Here is a 27,848-nt window from a genome sequence, read left to right as displayed (position 1 = left end):
CAGAATGTCGTTTCAATACCCGCTCCTGCCCAAGGCCTGAAATATTGGCTGGTAGTACTTGATAAATAAAATAAATAAATTCCAAGTAAAATAAACAAATTTCTTATATCTGTGTTCATCATACGTATTCAGGTTCGACAGTAGTAGTATATTATTGAAACTTGCGGCACAGGTTAAACCAGAAGTGTTTCAAAATGTAGTATGTGGCACATTTTAAGTATTATTATTTTCATCAGCGCTTCTGTTTTCGATGCCCTATATGGCATGCACAATTGTACGCACCGTACTTGAAAGGGTTAAAGGGATCGACAGCTCCTGTTTGTAGTGCCTATTATTTCTGGCGTAATGCAAGGCATGCCACCCAGGGTGCCTGACATTATTATGAACAGAAGTTCACAATAAACATAACAATGCCTTCTACAATCAAGCATTTGGAGGGCATACTGGTATTGTCACACAGCTATTTCAGGATTCATAGTAAGGTTCGTTACAGCGCAACACAAGACACGAACTAAAGGAAGGTATAAAACGATGACAAGGTGCTGACTCTCATATGATACTTTAATGAAGATATGTGCAACATATATATAGGTGCCAGTTCATAACCATGACATGCATGAGACACAGAGATACATCGAGGCAACTGTGACCAACTGACACGTAATTAAAATTGACGTAGGTAACATAGGTAACGATCTTTAGGGACTTCGAAAGTAAAATCAAGGCCCATGCCGTGCTGGCTGAATAGCGTCAAAATTTCATCAACACCCTCGGGGTGAACGTCACTGGCGTGGTTACCCCGAAGTGATCATTTCATCTGAGTGAAAGTATGGTTCGTGGCGTGAAGAGCACAAATGACCAAGGTAGCAAAACTAAATTAGAAAAAAAAAGGAAAAACGCAGTAGTAGTACACAAGTTGGCGCATGGGCTTAAGAACATTGGTTCAAGGTATGACAATAATGTTCATTTTTATGCGAAACATAAGATAGGTCGCATAGGCCCGTTAGTTGATAATTTGCTGAAGGATAAGAAAGTAAAGGAAAAGTGCACTGTCAAACATGTGAACAGGTACATCACTTGTGCTAAGCCGGTTGTATATGCCATTCAATTATTTTGTGGTAGAGAGTACGTGGGACAAACAAAGCGCTGTGTGAATCTTCGACTTGGGGAGCATGAGCTATCTCTTCAAGGAGTTGTGCCACTTCATCTCGCGGAGCATTACAAGTCGTGCGATTGTTGCCCCTATTTTAAAAAGACTAATGACATTTATAAACACGCGAGCCAATTGAAAAGGGAAATCGCTGTGGCTTAAGATATAAAGATTAGGGACAAGGCATGTATCAGCGAACAGCCTATCGCTCTTCCTGACAAGGAACTACGTTACCTACGCCAATTTTGATTACGCGTCAGTTAGTCACAGTTGCCTCGACGTATCTCTGTGTCTCATGCATGTCATGATTATGAACTGGCACCCACATATATGTTAGACATATCTTCAATAAAATACCAGTTGTGAGTCAGCGCCGCGTTGCTGTTTTATACCTTCCTTTTGTCCGTGTCTTGTGTTGCACTGTAACGAATCTTACTATGAATCCTAACCAACTGGCCCAACTTGCCGTCTTGATGCTATGGCAGGAGTACAACATATGCAGAAGTCAACAGTGCTCAAACAAGGGATGTCCTGTGCTGATGCCAACGTTTTGATGAAACGGCTCGTCTTCATCGGGGCCTTGATAAGGACGTCCCCTTGTTGGAACGTTGGCTTCAGCAACATCCCTTGTTTTTCCAGTGTTGATCACTTTGTCTCCGTCGTTCCGTCAATGTTTTGTTTTGTTTGAACAGGTAAAGCCTTTGTGAAAAGTATACGGGTTACACTGTGCATTTAGGTACTATAACTGTCATCAACTGTAGGGTTGCCACCTTTGCCCAGGTAAAAAAACAATGCAACACAGGCGAAGGGAGTACGAGGAGGTGGCTTGTCTTTTGCAATAAGTACTGCATACAAGCAAAATAAAGTGCCAATATCTCGACTACAAACGTTGCGTAACTGAGACCGATTGAAAGGCATTGTACCGAATTTGATATATGATAAGATTTCTTGAACGGCCAGTGAGTAAGGCCAAGAATCCACCGAGCATGATTTCTGTAGCCAGAAATCTATGGGAGCAAAATAATGAACAATGTGCGTCCATTTCGTCCCCGTGGCCCAAACTAGTCATGCCAGCTGACACGATCGCTGCCGACAACACATATCAGAGAGAAGCACTTCAACTTACAGCAGAAAGCTCAGACGCTCCACTCACTGTTGCAATTTTTTCAAGCACACCAGTTTCACTAGGGAATTGGGAACGAATATGTTTGCTACAATTCAGTTGTTTCATAGTCTATGCATGAACACCCAACAGAGTGCTTGCTAAGCACATGCCAATTTAGAAAAACTGAAAAATCTGCAAATGACATGCCATGGTTGGGGTAGAACTAGCAGCTGGCACCGTGAGAGAAATAAAACTGGCTGAGCCAGTGGAAAACAGGGCAGGTGGCAACTCTATTCAGCTGTGAGGTGTGGTTCCCGTTGGCACTCCTGAAATACCAAACCTCTGGATAATGAGTACGAAAGTTCTTATATTTTAGGGGCACTGCAACATTTAGCACAGCCACCCCTTTAAACAGCCTGTAGTCAGCATGGTGGTGGCACGCAAATTAGCCCGCATACTTTTGACAAAGGCTGTACACAGGAGGTGCTGTAAGACTCTGACATTGCTGCAGCTTAACACGAGAGCTGAAGGTGCTTTTCGAATACTTAACTGTAATCTTGGTACTTCCTCAACGGCACTTCCAAGGCTGAAGTTTGCTGAACAGTTTGATCATTTACAGGGAGGAACCCAGAAGCAATTGGATCCGCTTGAAATATGGCCAGTCAACCACAATGGAAGGAGTTGTCTGGAGTGTCCTCAAGTAATGCCTGCAAAGAGAAAGGTGCATGCGTGTAACGCACATCACATTGCTGTAGGGAAGCAGCAGAAGGCACACATCTAGTTTCAAGCGAGTAAAAGTTGCGCCTTTAAGTTTAAAGTGGTCCATGAGCACTAGTCCAACGCACAAGCCTGCCAATACAACACTACCAAAACCGTGAAAGTGGGGAGGGGGGAGGTAGTTGAAGAGACAGATCACCAACAGTATCACCACCATCAACAGTCAAGCTGAAGTACACCGCTGGACAAAAGACTTGCCTGGGGATCTTTCACTGCGTCTGTTTGACACCACGCAAACCTACTCTAGTTCTACAACTCTCCTACCCTCGACTACATTTCACTTCCCTTCACACCCATTGCTACTCCAGACCACCGGTTAACAATTCTATACATTACATGGCCTACCCCAACTTCAACTCTTCCTCCTGATCTCAGCTAAAAGAGAAATTCTGAACTAAAAAAACAGTATAAAAAAGCATAATTCCTATCTAAGATATTGCTATGGCCATGAAAAGCACCTGTATGTTCAAAATGCTATGACAAGGAGTATTAATTGTTGAAGCAAGGCTTGACGTTTCCGGTACTTCACTCTCTCTTTCTGTGCACTCCCTTTGTTCACATGGTATCTGGATGGCTGCCCTTCTCAATGTTTCCCAAATGGTCTTCAATGATGCAACTAGTGCACTTTCTATGTGCTTTTAGTAATAATAATAATAATAATAATAAATGCCTTAAAATTGCAACCAACTGGGCAGCTAAGTGCAATTATGATGTAAGAAAACAGTGTGAGAGAAGGATCCAGAAAGAGAACACATAAATGCAGTGCTAACTAGTACAAACCAGCAGGTTCTTTTTTTTTCCACTAAATGCTGCAGTACACACACTAAAGAAAGCATCCATACCAAGAAAGCAAAAAAAATATGCTAACAGAAGTTATGGCATCCAAGGTGGCAATCATCACTGTACAAAGGCAATTTTGCTTCCCTGTTTCCATTGCTGACAAAAGAAGGCAGTCACGAACATTGGCAGGTTCCCGAGTGACACTGAATACCACCACCACAGAACGCTCTGCTGTGGCAGGTTTGCTATGGGTCAGGGTGTTTTTACGGCTCCAGTCAAATGGCAACCTGGGGGGCTATTCTGTAAGGACTGTCCATTTCAGCCACTGCTGATTAGATGCAGCTGTACGAGGGAGGAGGAGACGACCGGTGCTAGCCAATCAGCAGCGGCCCAAATGGACAGTCCACTAGGTGGACTCTTACAGAACACCCCCCCCCCCCCTGGTTTTGTTAATGCCTAGCACATTTTGAAGCTACAAGAACGCCTAGACTTCTCAGACCCAGTATTCAACCTCACGGGCATTAGTTTTCCTCCTTTTCAATGTTAGGTGAAAGAATAATAGGCTAAAATATTCTGGCGAAGCATAAAGTTGAGTGCAGGAGGCCCTATGTGTCAAATGTCTAATCGCTTTTGTTGTCATCAGTTCTTGTGAAAATTTGAAGTACTTAAGTGAGAGGTACCACTTAAGTGAGAGGTACCACTGCATCATACGTTTGACAATGAAAAAAATGAATGTGCACTAGATCTTTTAATGCCACCAGATAATGCAGCAGTCCAGAATAAAAAGTGAAGGCAATGAAATGCCATGTGCTTTTAAACCTATATCTATTTTGTTTAAGCAAACAAGACACTTTTATCTGAACAAGCTGTAGAAACGGACTCTGCTCACATAGACAGGTACTGAAGCAAGGATCTGTAATTATGCCAGCTAATCAAGAGAGTAGTTTTTCAGGTTTGTAAAAGCAATTGGCAATAAAAATTGATTTTATAAATGTAATTCGCCACAGTGATGTTGATGGGTCTGGGGAGGCTAGGCTAGGCATAGCTGTGAATGCGAACAATGATGGGCTTACCGGTACAGCTGAGTGAGGTTCCTTATCTTGTTCTTAACCTCCGCAGCTGTTCGCCGAAATCCTTGCAGGCGGAGTGCGTCAGCAATTTCGTGGTACACTCTGGCATTGCGTTTCTGGTTTAAATCACTTAGCCGATCCCGCCAGTGGTCGATGAGTGCGGCGGTCTCTGTTTCCGTCCACAGATTTCGCGCCTGCGTCGACACAAACGCGGTGCTTCCATTGTTCATGATGAAATCCACGGGAAATGAAACCAATAAAATGAATAACATGCTTTCTGAAAAGGATGCAAACGGACTGTTCATACGCAAGCAAGTGTCAACGCCACTGATTGATGACACTACAAAGGATTGTTTGAAAACGTTTGGGAGATGTGTCAAATGTGCTTGGAAATGATCACATGTAGTACACAATACCCAATATGTACCAATGTGCACTGACTCAAGCAGGACCAAAAGTGCCCGTGTGACGTTACTGTCACATACACAGGCAAGCGTTGCCACAACTTGGGACTCGAAACCAGTCATAACAAACTGCGAGATGCCGAAAGTTCCGGTCCACATATATTCCACACAGCCTAAGACAAGTGTCTCCTGTTTACAAATAATTTATTAAGTGCACCTTCATGACAGAACTTCAAACTAAAACACAGCACTTTCCAGTCAAAAGTGTATCAGCACAAGGCTTATATTAAAGCAGATTTAATTTCGTACGCACTGTATGACATGCTAAAAACAATAACGGTAACGGTACTAAAGCGCAAGTGTATAAAAATGGCATTCTGAAGAACGTTCAACAAAATACTCCCAATAAGGAAAAGTGAGCAATGAAATATCTTTTGTCACAGAGATTGTCACACAAAATTAATCAGATTTAAAATCTTGACTGTATGACAAGATTTCATGACTTCAGATTACTGCACATTGAAATCTTGGCTGTCACTCACAATTTTACATCTGGAAAAGAAAGACCAAAGTTTTATGATATGGCTCATGCACACTTGACAGCAGTGTGCAATGCTATCGGCGACTCCAACTAAATGCTCACCCCCTCGCAGCCGCGCTGAGAAACAGCTCATCCAGGTTCAAGCTTAAAGTGTGAGAGGGCCTCCTATCACGGCATACGCTGAATGCCTCGGAGTTTTCAAATCGCCGTCATGCCACCGCGCATAAGCCCGAAAATAAAAAAAATACAGATGTGAAAAGACTTATGTACCATTATGTATGTGCATCATCCCGGTTGAAAGACAGCAATGTATAATTCTACCTTTTTGTGAAAAAAGCAGACAACACGCACATCGAGAGTTACTCGGATAAAAAACTTTGCATCGAGAAAAGCAGATCATGACTGATACTATGCTGATTTATTCAAAACACTTCACTCGAGACTTCTTTCTTCCTGGCGAGCAGAACAATGCTTTCAATATCTTGCTGCCATTTCCAATCGCAGTGTGCACTTTGTTTAGGCAGGCGCTTTTATAAATTATAGTGCTGTATGTGTAAAGCTTAATTTGGTATTGTTTGTTTATAGCTTTCTACCTCAGCATTAGTGTTAGTAATACTTTAAGCAGAAGGAATATTGTTCATAATGTACTTTTGTCTGCAGGCGCGGTAGGAAAACAGTGGTGGAACAGCCATTTTACCGTTCAGCGCAGCAGCAAGCACTTTTGGCGCAGGGTCCAACGCATGTGTGCTTACCGTATACCCTGCAAATTTTAAAAGATATAGTCGATATGTTGTGGAGACAGGTTTGCGTGAGGCTTACCCTGCACGCACGGCCAAGGAAGGACATCATATGATGCCAGAGAAGGACGTGAAAGGGCACAACGGCCGGGTTCGTCAATACGGCGCAGAGAAGGAACCACAGACAGATCGTGAACGCACGTTTATTAGCCCAGGATGCAACACAGTGCGATAGTCACGGCTTGTGAGCAAAGGCTCACAAGACCGATAGACTACAAATGCCTGCACTGAACATGACGTCTTGCAACGTACTCATGTCATGCCATGCACATAGAGAGTTTTCCAATCAGGGTTGCAAAGGCTTTGCAGCCAAAAAAAAAAGAATATTGTGCCAGAGCCACTGTGCATACGCAACGTAAATAGGTTTCTACTTTCGCGTCGGCGATGCTCTTTCAGTGAACTAGCACAGCGACCCAAGCTTGACGCAAAAGTTTTGCATCAGCAAACATGGTGGCACCCATCGAAATGCCACCTCTTGCGGTGTACCAAATTCAACCTTATTCACTAATACTATTGTTAACTATGCCTCACGTGTGATTCTGATCGCAGTGGCTTTTTTTGCAAAAACCCCGGCACCGCCCATAAACATCAAAAAAAGCTTACCGTTAATCTAAAATGTGACATCCTCCTTTGGCAAACTTCGTGGTACCATGTGGACAGGTTCGAGTAACACCAAAACAAAGCGCCAGCGAGATGGTACAGCGGCACTACATTGCGCAGCCGTCCGAGAAAAATATGCGAATTGCAAACCAGACAAACTTCAACGGGCCCCACAGAGTTTCTCACTATATACTGAGATATATAGTAATACGTCAATATATATTTTCTCGCTTTATAGTGAGAAACTTTACAGTGAAACTTTACTGCTTCCTTCTACGATGATGATGATAAAGTGCTGTTGGTTTTAATTTCAGTTTTGCTAGCTGCGAAGCACCGACAAGAGGGCTTCGCTCCTATACGTGTTTTTAGCAACTGGTGCAGCTGATCCACCACTGCAGGAATGGTAACTGCCTTTGAAGGTCTGAAGTTGATTATGACACTTGTTATGCCCTGCGGTGACATCGTTTTCATAGCATGCTTTTGTTTAGCGCAGTGCAAGCAGATGCTTTCTCACCCAACGCACCGAGTTGTCAGTTTATTTGGTCGCAAGAAATTTAGAAGCAACAGCAAACGGTGCTCTTTCCAGCTTTGGAATGTTCGACACAGCACCACTAGTTTGCTTTCCGACACTGTGCGCACGCCTAAATTACGTTACAACTGTTTCAGTTCATTTCCAAGTCATGCATTTACACTGATACAAGCGAATGTGCTGAAAAGAGAACTTTCACTAAATTTTGGAAACCTGTTGGATGAAACTCAATTGGTTTGATTGGCTGCTATTCACTTCTCGCAGTTTATTCCTACAGGCGGTGGCTGTCCGCTGTGTTCGTGAGCCCGAGCCTTACCTCGAGCGCTGCATACTGCAAGCATGAACAAGCACCAGTCATGAGATGCAGACAACCGCATCACACGTATCAGCTAACTATATAAAGAAAGGTGCGGCCCCAACTCACAGACAGAACTCTCATTTGTTTTTATCCCAAGACACACTGATCAGGTAACATTACAGTTTTTAGCGTCAGTGCCAAACTTCCGTATTTAGCTTTTGAAAGCAAGACAGGCATTACTGCTTATATATTGTGAGATGCTGCATGCGATGTCCTACAACGCAAGTCACAGTCGAAAACAATCAAGTATGGTACCTGTAACAGCGCCGCAATGCTGCAAACAAGTGCATGAACTTTTCGGAGACCTCCTACACACAAACACCTCCCTTTTTTAAACCTCTGGCTCACTTGAAAGGCTCTTTCTTTGAAAAAGAAATCTCATGCGGCTCGCTGGGCAGGCCAGGCATTGGCACACACAGTGCAACGATTTCCGCAGTTTCGTAGCTGAAATTCTGAGACCAATCAAGACAAGGTAATGGGCAGCAAGGACCCTTTCAGCTTTGACAAAACACCTTGATTAGATGCCACGAAGGAGAAATGTGTGTGAAATCAAGCAAAAGAGCCACCATGAACCTGGATATTGTAGCCATCGTTCTTTATTTGGATAGTGTTTCCAGCACAAGTAACGAGTTCTGGAGTTGCCAATAACCATAACCCATAACCTCACACCTTGGAAACTGTAGAACAGCTTGCGGAAAAGGCAGACGTGAAATATTGCGACGCGATGCTAAATTTGAAAGGTTCTTTTTCATCACTTGTGCTTTAGGGACAGTATTACTTAAAAACAATGAAACGCGTACATTCAAGTTCAATTTAGACCTTGGTGTGACCAATGAAAATGATCTAATCATCCGGTAGGTTGAAATAAAAGAGGCACAAAAACAATATAAGTCATAACAAGCCATTGCTTCACATGGAAATATCTATCAAATTCAAACATTTCTCCGAATCCAATGTACACCCCGTTTTTATAGTTTGAAAGTTGAAAACAATGTGCACTAAATAATATCTGACAAGCACCCAATTTTGACAAGAAGAATGTCGAAAAATTCTGACGATAAGAATAAGATTAAACTGTCACACGTTAGCTTGACTGATTGGTAAGTTATTCACATTTAATGTCCACTGTCAACCTCTATGCAATCCACAGCGTTTGATATTACACGTTTATTGAATGACTCCGTAACCAGTGTTACCAGATGGTGCAGAGTGACATAGCCGAAACAGACAGATATTACAGCCCAAAAGTATCCAATCACGCGGTCGGGCCTCGATAGCTCGTAACCAAAATGTAGCCATCATTTCTACTAGAGTAAAATTGCAAAAAATGAGTCACGGAAACCAACTAGTAACGCTTCTTTATTTGCTAGTAAAAGAGCTAACTGAAAGCATACACGGCCAAACCACACATTTGACTAGACTAGCCCACAGCAGAGAAAGTAACAAAAATATCCTACATGCAAGCATCAAGCACATGCCCAAGCAAACGGGTTGACCACAAAAGGTGAAACACACGAAGAAAAAATATCAAAAGGAAAACATTCGCCATGGTTTTCCAGTGGCTAAGGTGTAAAATTATCTGAAGCTCTACAATACAGTGTCCCTCATATCACACTTTGAATGTTTGGTGCTCTTCCCTTTGTAACACATCTTGTATTCCTCCACCATGCATAGTAACGGGTGGACTTAGGAATGAAGTCCTAGCACCACAGAACCTGGTGCATCGCGCCACGCCATTAGCGCAGATGTGGAAACAAACAGAAAAAGGTTGCGCCAATGGCTGCTGGAATGTATCGCGAATCTTGAAACACACCTTTTAATGATGCCTGATCCACATAAAAATGTAGCCCAAAAATAGCCACATAACCAACTCATCTAACACCGCAGCCAAATGAAAATTTAGGTAGCATAACTTGACTACAAACTGCCCAATCTGGCAACACTGTCCGTAACCACCATGAACAGGATGGCAGCATACACGTGCCTAGATTAATTGGCTCTCCAGTTTGTCATGCGAACCCCGACTCTGACACAGCAAGAACCTGATGGGGTTCTGTTGCTGCAAAATTTGCCCATTAGATATTGTCACGTGGTGGTGACGTTACGAACACAGTAGCAATACTGTGAAAGGCAAAACTAGATTTTATTGGGCGAACCTGTGCCCACAAAACAGGCTACACTTATAGCACAACGAAAGCGGCGAACACAGTCGGCGATCGTCGGAAATCTGATCAGCGGGTCAAGCGCGTCGGCTTTTATACAGCAGTCATCGAATGTTCCAGACTAGTCGTTGGGACCCGCATGCCTTCTACAAAGTTCTACACCATTCGTGTCAAGCGATTAAATCAGATAACACAAGGTTCGGCGACAACAGACGGCGGATAGAAGCATCGATAACTTTCCAGAAACTTCGGATACATGTAGGCGCATCCTGCGCTGTGCAATAACATTTGTTAGCCGGCAAAATGTGTCGCCCGATAAAGACAAGTATACGTGTCAATATCTTCTATTTTCAGTGAACTTTCATAATGGAAGTGGCACATTGTCACTGCCAGCCTAAATGAAAACTTGTTTCGTAGATATTTTGTGACCACAATGGTGATACCGCTTGGCCCATGTGTAGGCTTATTGCCAATGTCGCTAACATAGTTGCAGTTTCATATCCAATTCTTAACATGTAGGTAATTTTGAGGCCCATCTTCTAGGGGAAAAAGAGCACATTACATAGAGATGTTAAAGGTAACAATCCATTGTGAGCCGCTTTCTTTTTTTATCGAAACTTTGCTAGGGCAGACTGAACACGCATTTTTGGCAGGCGACGACAATGCATTTGCTGTTCAACATCGCCAATAACGACATTGCGGACCAGTGAGGTCACAATAAGGTTCATCACCAGGATCAGGTGCATGCATGGTGACCAGTCAAGTTTGAATTAATCTGGTGCAGTGGCACTTTCAGAATCGAAAGAACAAAAGTCTCAGCTAATATAAATGTATGGGCACCAGCTGGGACCAGCGTAATGAATTGAGCTAACCAAAAAATCAGAACCACAGTTTAATCGCCAGAAGTTTACCGCAGTACGTTGATGCCATTTTGCATTGGCTTTGATAAGTTAGTTGAGTTCAAGTTGAATGTGCAAAGCTTTGCTCTTGACTGGGAAAGACTTGAGCAGATTTACTCAGAGGGTCATAAGCCACCTAAGTAAACTAACTAACTAACCTCTACTGGCCTATAGCCCTTATTGCGCATGCGTTCCTTTGCCGCTCACCCTCACAGCTTGCTCTTTTAGGATGTAGCAATCGTGTTCATAAGCACACCCATGCTCACGTTCGCCTCAATCACTGGGCTGCACACCACAATCAAGAGCAACTGTCCTGGCACTGGCACAAGTCAAAGCAACAAACTAAGAAAACAAAAGGTACGGCCAGCAGTGTGTAAACATTTGCACGCTTGCTTCCACAGAAAAGGGGCAAGCACAACCATGTGACACCGCTCTACCAATGGGGAGGTGGACTTCCTCCCCTGCCCTCGCTCACCGCCTCAGGCAGCAAGATAAAAGAATGTTGCTACCTTTAGCTTTACTCCGAGAGCATATCCTGCATACTATGCTCTGACGCGTGCACTTTGATGGCGTTTTTGGTGCTCAACCTTTTCGTGCAGAAAGACATGTGCAAGTAACTCCTGCCTTGGCCGACATTTCCATAACTTTTTGCTAGACTTACCAGCCGTACAGGCTCTAAGTACACACTAGACATGGACGAAAACTTCGTTAAATTGAAACTATGTCAGGAAATTGATTCACTAAATGAAGAAAATGAATACAAGGTTGACAATGGAACTAAGATCGGGAAATGAAAACTGTTCCCTACATCATGGATTCCATTCAATCGAGGTGCGTTTATAGAGGTTTGACTGCAATCGCGGGTTTGATCATGTACAGCATTTAGAGGGGTGCTACTTCGTCAGTTAGAATTCTGTGCTAAAAAAAAAACGAGGTAGTGCACAACAGAATGGCTTCACATTAGTAAATTAGGGTAAAGTAGTGCAACTGCAATAAAATAATCATATCGAGAGTGGTAACAACGCAACTGCACGAGTGGTGACAGTCAGATCATATCAAAAGCAGTTCATAGTATTAATTTCTTACATACGTGGGAACAGTGTTTGTTCTTGCATAAACAAAAAGGAAAGATTAAAACTGCAACAATTGTTTATTTTATTTGCAAAGGTAATTGAGGGGCAGCTTTTCAAACTTGTTGCTTCAGCTTCAGGGAGAATAGCTTGGATCTACGCAGAATCCAGCGAGCGCTTGGCGCTCCAACCACCAACACTGCAGCAGAGGCCAACTCCCTGCATCTATGTCTCTGATCTGTGTGTGTCTAGAACATGTTATTCTAATCCTAGCAGTGCTACACGCTGAGACAGTGCCAGAGAGTTGCCAACAAGTGCCAAGAGCACTCACACAAAATGAAAAAGATTAACGAATTCGTTCCCCAAACTATGTCATAGCAAAGCAGCCTCATAAAGTACGATCCCTCGACTGTACAGGCACTGTTGAGGTTTGTTATTAGTACCATATATTTCATCCAGATTCTTTCAGCAATATCGTTTACTGAAAAGATATGTTTATGAATAACTAACTCAGATTCCGATCACTGCGGGAATCGGTGTTATCAAAACTTTGGTAAATCAGCAAGATGAAATGGAGCCTGTCACTAATAGACTCTAGTAATACCCGTGGACAGGTGGCCGACACACCAATAGTCTCAAAGAACCACTTTTTGTGGGAACAAGAAACATATGCATGCAGCTGTAGCCCATAGGTTAGGGCAGTAGGCTCTTGTGCGGCAATATCGAGGTTTGATGCAACTGTCGGGCATGAATTTATTTAACCTTCTGTTTGCGAGTGATTCAGCAAGACATCAGCAGCAGCAAACCAGCAGAGTCTGGGACGATGTCGCCAACTTCTTTTGAGAGGGTTTGCCTTGAGCCAACACCTTTGGTGAAATATACATGCACACTCATTTACTTTAAACACATAATACAAGCAGTACTAACTCGAAATAGCAAGGACTGAGAAGAATATGACTGCCTTTAGGCCACAGTCGCTTATTCAGAGGTTCTGACGTGGCAATTTTGGGTGCTTCGAGAACTTGTCAGAACAAATCTTTCTGAAGCAAGTGCCTCTTTAACAAATGGCGTCTTACACTGCAGCAAGAACATGGCACAGGGTACCATTGCAACTCCTTTTTTGTGTGCGCTTTCTCGCAACCCTGTGCTGCCCCATCTTACAACCTTATGAATTTTTCTGGGAACACAACTTATTTTTTTTTTTTTAAACATGATGCAATGTTTGCAAAATCGCGGAATGAGCCCAAATTTATAGATGTTACACAAAATCCTGGAGAGTTGCCAGACACGGAAATATGAGTACATATAGCATGAAGGAAGAAACAAAGCAGAGACGAAACTTGCAGAATCTGACAATGTCAACTGGATTTGGGGAAACTAGTAACGGCACACAAAGGATAAGGAACGATGAAAAACACAACGTGGGAACTCGTGGTGTGTCTTTCACCATCATTTGTGTGCTCTCATGTGGAGGCGTGGCCACATTTATTAGAATTAGTAGAGAGGCCCCCCTGTGCCAACTGTCCAGACCCCTCGCTTAATGCTCCTATCCTTTTCTCGTCATCAGGCATGCCCTGGGCTGTGGCCACTAGACATGCCGCTAGACTAGTTTTTCAAAATATAACAGCTCACCCAGCTCAGAGGCATTTGACCCTGCACCAGCCGTCACTCCTCACATTTGCTGCCAAGCAATAAGTTCAGGATTGGAGGTGGAACCCTCAAAAGTGTACACCCTTACTGTTCACAAACCCGCGCCCCTTGCTACTGAGAGGCTGGGTTTCCTGCAGAGCTTAGACGTCCAGTGGATAAGCACGTCTTACATGCGAAATTTCGCCAGCAGCATCAAATTATCGCAAAATTCAGCACAACATCAGGCACACTTTCTTAGATTAGTTGGAAAGCTAAGCTAATAAAAAGCTAAAGAAAGTTGGATAAATGCTAAGAACCACGTTCGCTGCCGCACAGCCAGCAATACATTCGGTTTGTTTCGAATATTCTTATCCAATCAAATATTCGAAAATTTTTGAATTCCTAGTTTTCAAATCAAATACGACTATTAAAGATATCATATCCGGCAATAATCGAAACTTTAGAATAGTCGGGCACCTCTAATTTTAACCCGCAATGTTCTTCCTGCGAAACTGCAAAAAAAAATTAACAAAATTGTCTTTTATTTTCCCTAAGTTTTGCACATCGCATGCTGATTAAAAAAAAAAAAAAAGATGTTAGGTATATACTTTATTCCTTTCACCCAATAAAAACGTTGAACAACAAAACAACAAACCTTCTTCTAGAAAAAACAGCTTTTCTCACATTAAAAGTGTTGAATATTATTCTCTCAAGGCATAACAGTAAAACAAATGCAAACTGTAAAATAATATGCACGAGTGTCGAAACTCAGCAGACGAGTGTGGCTCATTTACGGTGCTTAAAGCAATGGAAACAGTGGCATGGACGGGTAGGACTCGTCCTTTGCTGAAGCACATCTTGGACTTGAGGATTAAGCAATAAACATGCCACTGCAGAAAAGAGAGCATTGGGAATGCCAGACCAAAGAGAAGAAAATATTGAATGGAGCAGGATGTAGTTGCTGGGAGAACAACAAGATGTGAATGGTGCCTGACAACACATCAGGACTGCTCCAAGTGTTTGCTTCATCAGCTATGCCTGGGACTTCTGTAAACTCTGTGCAGAGTTGTAGAATGTTTTTATATATATATATATATATATATATATATATATATATATATACACATTCCGCATACACATTCCGCATCTAACCCTAAGGTCTCAGGCATACTCCGCAAACACTATAACATTCTCACCCAAAGCGACAGGTTAAAAGACATTTTTCCTGGGCCACCACGTGTCGTGTATAGACGTTCGAAAAACATAGGTGACATACTAACGTCTTCAAAGATCGCCACTTCTAACCCGACCGGTTGCAGCCGCTGCAATAAACCATGTTGCAAAGTCTGCGCTCATATAACGCCTACATTGACTGCCACCAGCACAGCCAGCCAATTCATGTTCACTATTAAAGGCAGTTTCAACTGTGATTCATATAACGTAGTGTACTTGCTCGAGTGCGGCACTTGCCACATGCAATACATAGGCCAGACTGAAACACCTTTCAGGATCCGTTTTAACAACCACAGGTCGCATGCCAAATCCCAACCAAATCTACCACTCTCGATACATGTAAACATGCCGGGCCACTCATTTAATAATCTCAAAGTAACAATACTCGAATCTGGATTCCGCACCAACCATGACCGCGAGCTTTGCGAATCTTACCTGATTCACAAATATAACACTGTCTCGTCCGGAATAAATGAAAACAAAGGAAAACTAAGCTGTCTAACTTTAGACTGAGCACAAATATACACCTCCCACACAGTGTACACACATGATTTCAGCGCTTTTTTTCTGTCTTTCTTTACATGTGGCTCTTTTGACATATTTCGCTGTTGTTCAAAGTTGTACGCTTAACATCTCAATTTTTAGATAATTCGAGGTTGCACTTCTGATGCCATGTGCTAAACATCACGCCTTTGTATCTGCATGTATAAGTCATTTTGCTTTCACTACGCATAATCATGGTAACCGCTGGCACTTACTTGAGAGTCATGTTTGTATGTATTGTATCGTGAACACATCTGCATTTCATTTTTTGTATATTCCAAAATGCGTGTCATTGATAATCATTTATAATGCGCAATGATAATGATTTATGATGTGCAGTGTATGGTCTAGTCAGTGCAGATAGCGCGCCCTCTGCTCGTGATACGGTGCCTTTAAAGCTGTGTATGTGTTGTACATGCGTTACTGTACTCTGACGAAGGCTGGTCCACCAGCCGAAAACGTTAAGTACAAGAAGTCTTCCAAAAAGTTCGTCGTCTCTTTCCTGCGTATGCTACGTCGGGTCCTATATATATATATATATATATATATATATATATATATATATATATATATATATATATATATATATATATATACCTGTAGCCTGCCTAAAGTGCAAAAACTTTTGCAAAGAACTTTGATGACAGCACCTGATTGACATATATATAACATCTTGCCATCCTCAGTGGCGCCACTGACAAACTGAATTTTGGGGCAATTTTTGAAGCATCAAAATGTTATTTTGGGAGCAGTTTTAAGCACCCAAACACAGGTTTTAGAGCACTTTGGAGCAAACAAAAGTCAACTGCTTGACACTTCCTAGGCAATATCCAACATTTCCAACACTTAAAATTGACAAACATTATTCCAGAAAGTATTTGCTTGATGTAGAATAATGATGCTCTGCCTCTAAATAGAAAAATACAATTGAACCTTAAATTTAGTATGCCTCTAAATTATGACAACAAACCTGTTGACACAGTGTGCCGTAATTAGTTTATTTCAAATTGAATAAAGCTATGCCTACGGCTATGCCTTTCACATTTTGTAAATATTTTATTGACAGTTGCCAGCTTATGCCTATTTTTAGCAAAGCTGGAGCTAGCATCAGCCAGAAACACCTGACCCTACGCAATGCTCTTCTGAGCCAGGCCAGCCTTGATGAGCCCTTCGTAACTATCAAGCATTGCTTTAGACACCCAGGCACTTTTCAATGGTCTGCTCTTCCTCGTAATGCTGAAGCCTCTGCTCAGCAACTGGCCGATTCGCAACTGGTGCCGATCGATTATTCGGACACCAACAATTCAGACAGGCTTGATCATTCAGGCTACTTTGAGGCACCTTTACTAGCCCATAAATTGAATGTACAAGTACGACTGAAATTTCGGACACCTTAGGTCACACCATTCGATAATTTGGACTCGATTGCACGACTGCACGCTAATTTGACCACCAAGTTGAACAGAAACAGCAACATTTTGGCTTTGATACGTTGCTGGCATCGCTGCACCACGGCCGTCGGTTGTGTTGCTTACACCTCCTCAAAACTGAAACGAGCGAAGCCCGGTTAATCCAGCACCAACCGCACCCAAACCGCACGTCTAGCGTTTGTTCATTCACATGTTAAATATCGACATGGTCCAGGCAACTTCAAGTTGTGTTAAGTGGCGCTGTTCAGCACAACACGTTGGCGGGCTAGTTGGTGCGAATCCGTAATTACTATGTTTAGTGCAAAACAGCGGACACGAGAAAGACGACCCAGGCCAAGGTGCTACTCTCAACTGACATCATTTTATTAATGTCATCATTTTGTTTATTGATCATTTCATTGTATTGATTTTTGGGACTGCCCAAAGTAATTTTGGAGCAATTTTTGAAGCAAGTAAATTTGTGTTTTGGAGCAGCACTGAGCAGACTAAATTTCATTGCGGAGCAGTTTGGAACAGGCCAATGTAAATTTTGGTGAAGTTTTGGTGCAAGTGCAAAGCCATGTTTCACGATACTACGATTCTGAAAAACAACCGTGATACCACTGCCCGAGAGTTATCGGAAGCTTTCTTCATACTGTCACTGGGGTCACAGTGCATTATTGTGCCTTATTGTGCCATTATTGTGCTTGTACAGTGCTGAATTTTTAAATTCTGTCACATGAGTGCGCTCTTGCGATCGGATGTTGATGATTCCTGCACTTGGTGCTCACTGCGTATGTTCTTCTAGATTCTGCTGTCTATAAAGGAGTGACGCGATAAAATGATGTCAGTTGAGAGTAGCGCCTTGTCCCATCATCTTTCTTGTGCCCGCTGTTTTGCGCTAAACAATGAAGTGGTGTTGACTCCACCATTGAAGTCTGCGCCAACGAGGACAAGGACTGTTGCAAAAAAGAAATGCCATCATTCGGCAATGATAGCATGGTTGACTTCTGGGCCACGATATTGCAGGGATGCATTCTGTCTGATTCTATTTGCTGTCCTTATCATCCACTTTCACGGCTGGCTGGCACCACTGATAACAAAGGCGGAGCGCTGCGCTTAAAACTGGTGAAGAGCACAAAGGAGTGACAGCAGAAATGGCAACGCTACAAACTCGCAATCCTGTTATGTTGCCAGATGTTGAATATTCGGTGCATACACTGATTGTACTTTCGTCTATCTGTGACGGCAGCATGACAATGATACAGGGGTGGGACTGCCCAAAGTAATTTTGGAGCAATTTTTGAAGCAAGTAAATTTGCATTTTGGAGCAGCACTGCGCAGACGAAACTTCATTTTGGAGCAATTCAGAGCAGATAAAATATCATTTTGCAGCATTACTGCAGCATTTTGCAACAATGGAATAGAATACTTCGAAACCACACCAGAATGCAGAACAAACCAACACGGGACTGTAATGCAGCTGTACTAAGCAACGTCTTAAGCTGAATTTTCAAGCAGATTATCAGGATACTGAGCCATTTAGTACATGCAAATTGTGGTAACAGTGCCTGTTGATCTTTATTTAGTAGTAGCAATCACAAAAACATGCATTCTGCAATAGTGAGTCCAAGATTTGCAGAAGTAACACAAGCCATTTTTTATAAATACATTTTTCTTTAATGTCTGGAGAATGTTGGTGAAGTGCCTGGGAATGTGCTTCACCAACAGACAGTACGGAGGAGAAGCCAGCATTGCGAAATACTGCGATTTACTGAAAGCCATTCCTACATAATAGAAATAGTTCTGCCCTGCTGCAAGCCAATCAGAATGCGGGGTGGTAGAAGCGCGCTTTGTAGCTATAGTGTACTAGAATATGGAAGAGCGGGTCGAGCAGCGACACGGCGCATGCTTTTCTGTAAAGCCGAAAACATTGGTGGCATTACGATTGAACTATATACATATTCCCGTGCCAACGCTTATGACGACAGCGGAAAATGTTCACTAGTTATGCAGTCGACGCGGCAACATAATTTCTGGGTCACCATATGTCACCGCAGCCCCAAAAAGCCACAATCCACCCTGAGCCAGTATGAGGTAAAACTACTACGATGTGTTTTTATTCCAAATCCACCATTACCTCTTCGCGATAGGTCAAAATGGCTCAGGCCTCTCCCATATGGGCCCTAAAACATATTGGAATAGTTTTACATTACACCGGCCCTGGAGACAGAGATGCTCGCCCACTGGACCTGCTGCAGTGCACGCCTCCCTAATGCAGAATTCTTTTGCAATGGACGAAATTAAATCTTTACTTCATTGTCAACTTCAAATCATTCCTTCTTTCCGTAACGTAAATTACTGCTGCACCTTTGTGTCTAAGCAGATATACTGTCACGAACAAATGAAATGTGAATAAGAAATCACAAAGTAGAACACCTTTCTTAAGTAACGACTTGCAAGTATGATCTCATGCCACTACTTGTCCGGTTGACAAAGGTGGCACAGGGCTCATACTACTTACACCGCTACTTACACTGCTATTTATCAGGTTTACCAAGGTGGCGTAGGGCCCACACTAAGTTTCAAGCTAAAATTATGCCGACATTACACATTGGCGAAAACAGATAAACGCGTCCTATGTTACCGCCAACTTGTTTAACTACCACACTTGTGTAGCCACATACTTTATCATTCTCTTTCTAGGTATGTGTTTATGAGGTGGTTTCACTTTATGCAGGAAATAATCACATGAAGGCACTATCAGCATAAATTCAAACGTAAACCATTTCGAGACTACTCCAATGTATTATTTCCTTTCCAGTTTGGGTGAAAGTGAGGACATTCGTAACAGTGGCTTAATTGAGACCTTGAAACATACGCATGGCACTTCTCCATGCTCAGAAACTAGCTACCAGTCAACGGACAATTTTTCGGATTCCCTAAGGTACGCAAAAATATAAGAAAAAAATGAATGCATGGGCTTTACTGCCCCAAAAAGCTCGAATCATCACAGGCACGCCTGAAATACTCGGAAGGCATGCCAGTACATGTATTAGGCGTATTGTAGCTCATACTTCAACAGGCGATGACAGATGCCTGCGTGTATAAATAAGGCATACCATGTCCCGTGACAGTTGCCCCCTTTACACTCTTAATATGCTTCACCGCAATACAAAACATGTGGTTAACCGCGTAACGTTAGTGTATCACGGCAAAGCTGACTTTCGCCAATTGGCATTATGCAACGTGGCATGCTTTCTGCGCTTCAAATCCATCGGTCAGAATCACAAAGGTAGAGTCAGCGCCACTGCTGAAAGCAAGAAATTCTTTCAATAAAAACAGCACCCAACAGCGAGAAGCTTGGCAGCGAACGTCTGAAGCAGCTAGGCCTAGCTTTCCCGCACCAGTGAATCGGCGTGCGAGAGCGCGGTTCGAGACGGTGATATAGTCCAAATGGCAGTGGCTTCAATTAATGCTGTTTCAGACTTGCAGAAACGGCAATAAAGTCGGGAAGACCAGACAGTGAGAAGTTTTGTGTCCGAAATTCCAGACGTCCTTATACATTGACTAAACAGGGTATGTGGCTGTTCAGTAAAGGCGTTTGAATTACCGGGCATGTTCAAAAAATCGGTCACTGAGTGTAATTATACACGCAAAAGGCGTTCATTATGGTACACGCTTCTATTCATGCCAATGGTACAAGAGCAATACCAGTGGCCACAGGGGTAACAAGATAATGAAGCACTGGACGTGAGGCAAGAACAGTTGAAAAAGGTTCTAGTTCGCTCGCAGCGCCCTCAGTCTTTTTGCTGTTTTGTGCCTCAGCTAGAGAGTGCCGTCCTGCTAAATACAGCCGCCCTGGCCATTCCGACAGCAGTGAGGACAAGCGGGAGTGGCCGCACGCGTGCAGACCACTTGCTGGAAGCGTCAAAAAGTCCAGTATCATAAGTGCAAAAATTGCGAGAAACTGTTCGGGAGGCACCGTCGTGCGGAATGTGAATGGCTGCACTTTTTTTTTGGAGAACGAATATGCTCGCTGTTGGCAGCCACTGCCGGAGCACACAGGCAGAAGCTGTTCTGGTGCAGTGTGGTGTAATTTCGGCCAATTTCTTATGTTTGGCACAGTTTGGTGCAGGAATTGGCATTTGTACGAAAATGGCACAATTGGTGCAGGCGTCCTACCCTTGATGATAGTGATATACGAACTGACGAAATCATGGGTAAACATACGTGCATGCAGTAACAGGTTGACAAACTTTAGCTTTATTTTTTAATGGTCCCTGTCAGGTATACTTTCATTTTCACAACGTCTCGCGTGACTAGCCCCGGACACGTGGATGGACAATAGCGTTTCTGGAACAGTATGAAAATGCCGTCGCTCTTAGATGCCAATGCGCCACACACGAAATCCCGTGAAAGTCAACATATTCCTGAAAGTGGGCATCCGACAATACAGCACACTTTCTAGCCTTTCGTGGAATAAATTAACCTGCACTGCGGCGAATTCAGATATTTCGAACTTTCGATTATTCGGACATTTAGGTGGTCCCCGTCAAGCCAGAATTATGGGCCAGCAACATACAGATAACGTGAAGTTCGATTTGTTAAGCCGCTTCAGTCATGCGCGCTATGCATGTCTGCAGGTCACTACGGCCACACATGCATTGCACGAACACTAATTTTGGCGTACTTCATTGCAAAACCGGGTTTTTTTTATTACGATGGTGCAAGAAATTGCATTTACACAATTTGGCGCAGGAGTGGGAGCACGGAATTTGATACAGTCTCACAAGCAAGACACAAAGTCAATTCTATAGGAGACGATATTGGTTACACATAAACAAGGAACATGAACAGCCACGAAGCCTTAATCTACAGGTGCTTGTTTCCTGCGTTTTGGCACCATGTGTTGGACTTTTTGAGTCTGCCAGCTACTGCAACGACGTTGGAAATCAGACACTGTTATGGTAAACCCCACAAAATATATAATAGAACAGGTGGGCAGTTGCAGCAATTGAGCAGTCAGAGCTGCTCGAGCAGCCTGTGAAGCACGAATTAAATGAGCACCATCGGCATTGAATGACGGTGTTCCAACCAGAGCCACTTTTTTTTGTGTGTGCAAAATAGCAACTGGCACCACCTGGGCGAGGCGAAAGATTCGACATACCGTAGACAATGGAGCTCTTGTTTGTGGTCTTGCTTGGAGGCCAGCAGGCTGCGTTGAGAATGCGCCGACATTGGCCGCTGCTTGCGCCTGTGTCAGCAGCTCTTCGAGAGCACCGGGCCTGTCGGCTCGCAGGTCATCAGCAGCTCCATCGTGCGAACCCGCAGGAGGAATCCAGCAAGGCGCGGTGTTGGGCGGTTCCAGCTTGATCAGCACTAAGCCTAACGAAGAGTAGAGCCATCACCTTAATTAGCCAAGCCTACTTCAATAAGCGTGGTAGGGGTTATCAGTAGAGGGTAGGCACACATCAGAACAGGAGGTTCCCGAGTTTAGGAACGACACAGAGGGACCTCCCACAACCGCAAAAATTGGTTAATAAGTACAACTGAGAGGAAACAGTAATAAATGTGCAAGCACGTGAACAGGCATGTAAACAGCAACAAATGAAGCAGATTAGATGTAAAACAGGTAACTAAGCGTATAGACCAACATTAAATATACTTAGCAGTAATCAAAGCACAAACAAGTTAACATTTAACAAGCACACAGATACAACTCAAGGTATTATCTAACAAAGAAATATCAACTGCACCAAACAAGCAAGAAGTGCAAATGAAAAGGTGGGAAGGCTAATCAGCAACTTTATGCTGGTATGCTGTGGGGCTCAAAAGGTAAGGCAATAACAAAAGAGAGGAATTATGGCGAGCTCTGGCCAGTTTGTCTCGTGCATCTGTTGCTTCTAGAGGATGGAAATCGAAGTATAGAAAATGACACTGAAGGCTTAGTGCTTACCAAGTATAGCCAACTATCTAATTGACAAGTAGTTTTGTGATAATTCAATAAAATGTTGTGGCACCACTCATATGTTTTAAAACTAGCTTTTTGCTTACTGCGCAAGCAGCTATTCCTTGTGGTTTTATTTTTTATCCTTTCATTTTGAAGAAATACTAGCCACAAGATAGGCTCGTCATAACTCAAGGCTTAGCTGAATTCATGTTTTTAGTGAAGGTGAAGAAGCAATGAAAGAGCTTTAGAAATTAGTAAAATTTTTAAAGAAAGCTAAAAAAAAGGACAAGCAAGACAATAATATACAATTTCACTGAAAAGCATGACATGAAAATGAAATACAAATTTTTAAGATCCCACACACATGCCTTACTCATTATTATGTGTTAGACTATGCTGAGGACAATTTAGTCAATCTTGATGCACTGATGTTACCCTGGGCGATTCCCATACTATATGTGGGAATCAGCTCCTTCATGAAGATGTAACTGCTATATGTCCAGAAAGCTTTGTTTCGACAACACACAACATAGCTTCCGTATGTTTCTTTTTTTTTTTTTTTTGCAATAATTTAGCATTTTAAGCAGGGACTAAAAGCAGGGGATGCCCACAACCTTAATCAAGCTTGACCAAGTGCACGTAATAATGACGTCCTTCCTAAAAACAAGCCACGCAAACCAGACACGCGAATCAGGTAGCACTGCTGAAGCTTTCGCACATTGCATCTGGCAATGCTTGACAAGGCATACAACTGTTTGCACAGTCTATGCTGAAATAATAAAATATCAAACTGCCACAGCTTGCTCAAGCAGATGCTCAAATTGAAAGCAGCAACAAGCATGTGTATCGTAGAAAAAGTCACACAACAAACAGCATTTTTCACTATACTTAGTATACACACTGATGGAACCATAATGAATAACTGTAACCCAGTTAGAGCATAAATGAAATGCAAGACATAGTGAAAGTAACACAAAAAATGAAGGCCCCCTCCGAACAAAGGTCAATGTTCGAGGCCTTGACAAAAGCAGCACAATAGCCAGAGCTGAAAATCGGGCAACCTGACATAATCTGCAAAACTCTTCTCATTGGAGTTGATGAGCAAAACTAGAACAAGGTAAAGGCAGGAGCGACCGTTTTGACAAGTGGACTTGTGTTTTTCAGGTCGTCGGAGTGTTACTCAGCCAAATGAGCCAAAGTGAATGCTTTTCAATGCTCAGTTAAGCAGTTGTAACATGAATGGGAGGTCAAGTTTAGCGTTAAATGCTGTTGAAATGTTGCTTTTTCACAATACCTCAAGGCGGCAAAAACTGACAAGTACAACTAAAATTAAAAGTGCAGCTTCCAAGTATACAGTGGATGGCTTTTCTTGTTAAATAATGCCAGAATGACTGTTGCATGTCAACGTGTCAGAAAGTATTCATTACGTATTTTGTAAAACAGAAAAAAGAATTACCATGTATTGCCACATAGAGGCGATAACACATACAGGGGCCTCTTAACTACCGAATGCAGTTAGCACCATACTGATTGACAGTGGTATACTATTGCTTTTTAAACCTGCAATAATATTTTGAAATGTTTGCAAAGATGCATTATAATGTTCCAGTTTTAAGCAAATGCTAACAGTCACTCTTACTACAAATAGTTTTCAAATAAATAATGTCTTCTATTTCATAAGAAGAAAGAAAAAGTCACAGGCATTATTATTGTCTCACTTTTCAGAGGACATCTGCCGTGTCCCACGGCCGTGAAAGACATAGAATAAAGAAATATTGAGAGGTGTGGAAAGGTATGATACAACTGAATGTCAGAAAATTAGGACAACATAAAGGGTTATAACTATACAAAAGGACATTGGCAAAGTACAATGACAACATATGAAACAGATACGTAAATAAATGAACAATCTTGACATGCTAGTCTTGTGGCTCCAATGTCAATGTCACATGGCCTAGGATGCTCAATATTGGCCTTCCCTTGAACATGTTCGCATTAAGTTGCCATCTTAGTATTAACACATCACACCCAGGCACAGTTATAGAAGAAGACAAATCAGAATGAAAAGCAAGACAAGAAATATGGCGACAAAGCAATTATACTGATAACATAATAAGTATACACTTATGAAACAGAACTAGATACTCATAACAAACAATATACAAAAAGTAATTTTCCAAAAGGGCACAGAGCAAATTTGCTTGCTCAGGCGAGCATAATAGCAAGAGCTGTGTGTCATCCGTAATTCACACACTGCTCCACAAGGCACTGCCGCTTCACAGTAAAAAAAAATTAAAAAAGAAAGAAAACGGGAAAAAAAAATGTTATATGGTACATGGTGTGAAGCCAGCCTGCTTTCCGGTGCAATGTCTCTCTCCAAGGCACCACACTGTAAAAAAATGGGAAAAGTTATATCATGTTTACAGGTTAAACAAATTCAATTTCTCCCTTTTTGTCCAACACTTTCCAGCTATCATAACCATGCGGAGAGTTGAGTTTTTTTTTTTTTTTTGTATCATTACATCATATGGGCGATTAACTTTGGCATTTGCGTGTCGTACGTTTAGAAGATCGAGAACAGCAATAAATTGTCCTTTAAACCTTTCAGACATCCAAGTTAAACAATAACCAGTGAAAACTTGCTTATTTATCTGTTACGATCATTGATGCCACACAAGTACCCCCCCCCCCCCCTTTTTTTTAGCGGCAGCAAGACATCCATATCTGCTAAAAAAATTTAAAGGAGACAGCCTCTGAAAAAGCAACTTGAATAGCTTAGTCATCTACGCTTTCTGGTAAACAAATGGCACTTTGAAATTTCATCCACAAATGATTCAGTTTACATTAGTGCCAAGCGCTGTAGGCGCAAAAGGTTTACGGTGCTCGGTATCTGCGAAAACACTGAATACCGGTGCCACACGGGCACTTACGATCGCAATCGAGCCCGATATGGATCGAATTTATCGACCGCGATTGGCTCCCTCACGCAGCTTGCGAAAGGGAGCAAACTGCCATCGAGCTGTTCGATCCTGACAGGGCTCAACCACGATCGAAAGCGGTCATGCCGCAGGACCGACTGAAACGTTTACACGAAGCACTGAAAGCAGCTTTGCAGGTTGAGCTAGCTCGTGCAACCAATACGCCAAATCGCGCGCAAATTAAGACCTCATGTAACTCGACCCAGTGCAAGCTTTCGGCGCGGACAGTACTTACACTTGGCGGTGCACAATCACTTATTGCAGCCACAGATTTTTTTTTTTCACCACCAGTATTCAACAAGCAAAGTCATCAACGTTACCACAAAGAGGATATCACGCGCACTAGCTCAATGGTCCACAATGTATCCACACATCAGCGAAATAAAATAGCGCCAACTATACACAACACATACACACGCTGCTATCACACCACAAATCAGATATGCCCGGGGGGCTGTGGCGGGCCGGATAGAAGTAACAAGTTCAGCGGGTATCGCAGCCGACGTAATCTGGGGCGCCAACCTTGACTATATGCCGCCCCATATTTCGTAACGAAGCGCGCTTTTCCAGCGGTGTCCTCTGCTACGGAAGCTCAAATGTGGCCCCGGCACCTGCAGTCATGCTGTTCCGAGTCTTCCTAGCTTCGGTGTGCGCACAAGCGTTGCTTCACGGAATCGCAGAATGCATAACTTTAAGCACGACATGCAGAAAATTGAAGCCAGGACGAAGACACTAATCACTTCCTCCGTGACACTAATCTTTCCTACAAGCTCGAGAAGTGGCTGGGAACGGCATGGCAACGCTTTCGATGTTATGGGCGACGCTATTGCATTGATTCTAATTTCGACGTCAGTGGGGGAATGATTACCGCGGCGCCAAAAGTGGCGAAAAGCAACTAAACGCAAAATGCATAGCCTTCGAGATTAAATTCGTGTATTCGAAGAAATACAGTGTAGAGTACGGTGTAGAAGCAGTGCCTCCTCTATTACATAATAGAGGAGGCACTGGTAGAGGGCGTGTTTCCTACAATGTGAAACTCTACGGTAGAGGAAGCCATCCCTTGTGCGCAGATTCGGACGCGACCTATTATTCGTTTCAGTCATAGCCAGTATAACCGGAGTTGCTTAGTACTTTCTTTAATAAGTAGCAAAGGATACCGCTATAACTATACTGACTACAAGGACGTGAGTTCATGGACGAAAATAATTTTTTTTCTTACCGCAGTTCTGTTCTTGCTCAAATTTTGAACGAAATTATTTTTTATTATCCAAACAGTTGAATACACTTTATGCACTGCTACTTGCATGGTTTTTGAGAAGAAATATATATTCGCATTTTTTTTAATTTTTTTTTGCGCTCCTTGGTGGTGTCCAAAGAAAGAGCGCAGCAGCTGCAGTAACAAAGGCAGATCTCGAAGGCTATGCTTTTAAACTATTTACGCTGGAAGCATTTGCAACTCATTGTTATCGGTACTATCACGGAACACACGAGCGGGTACAAGGTGAACACTGACTGGAAACGAAGACACAAACTACGGTGCCTTGGATATATTGACGCAGTAAAAACAATCTCGGATGGATAACAGCTAGTTAAAATTTGACAGTCCAACCAAAGGTCGTGGTTTCGAGCGCCTTAATTGACGATATCCTAATTAGCTGTACCTGAATAAACTTCGCCCTGATTAACATAAGATGCGGTGGGTTCGAGTGCCTTAATTAACTATACGTTAACTGTGTCTTAATCAGCCTCGCCTTAACACCGAAGGTCGTGAGTTCGACTCACACATAATCTCGAAGGTTCGACCCCCTCCGAAAGTCATGGGTTCGAGTGCTACAATTATCTGTCTTAATTTGCCTTTTTT

The 27,848-nt window shown here is 42.7% G+C and overlaps 1 protein-coding gene across 3 annotated transcripts in view; it reads right to left on the bottom strand.

Moving 5' to 3' along the window:
• Positions 1-26,754, bottom strand: part of LOC126539397 (uncharacterized) — a 51,293-nt gene extending 24,539 nt beyond the window's left edge. Inside the window, exons 1-5 of one of the 3 annotated variants that reach the window (XR_008614028.2) lie at positions 26,599-26,754; positions 25,345-25,398; positions 22,227-22,444; positions 4,886-5,076; positions 2,806-2,962 (exon numbers count right to left, since the gene is read on the bottom strand). Coding sequence is in view for 2 of the 3 variants with exons in the window: in XM_055074851.2 (XP_054930826.1) it covers positions 22,227-22,444; positions 25,345-25,398; positions 26,599-26,608 (282 nt within the window). In the remaining variant the exon portion in view is untranslated. The other 2 variants (XM_055074851.2, XM_055074852.2) reach the window with 2 other exon arrangements.
• Between the last annotated feature and the right edge of the window lie 1,094 nt (positions 26,755-27,848).

Source organism: Dermacentor andersoni, chromosome 3, assembly GCF_023375885.2.
Source record: "Dermacentor andersoni chromosome 3, qqDerAnde1_hic_scaffold, whole genome shotgun sequence".
In the NCBI taxonomy this organism is placed as follows: domain Eukaryota; kingdom Metazoa; phylum Arthropoda; class Arachnida; order Ixodida; family Ixodidae; genus Dermacentor; species Dermacentor andersoni.
The sequence above is the reverse complement of the archived record's forward strand: the minus strand, read 5'-3'. Positions and strand labels throughout refer to the sequence as shown.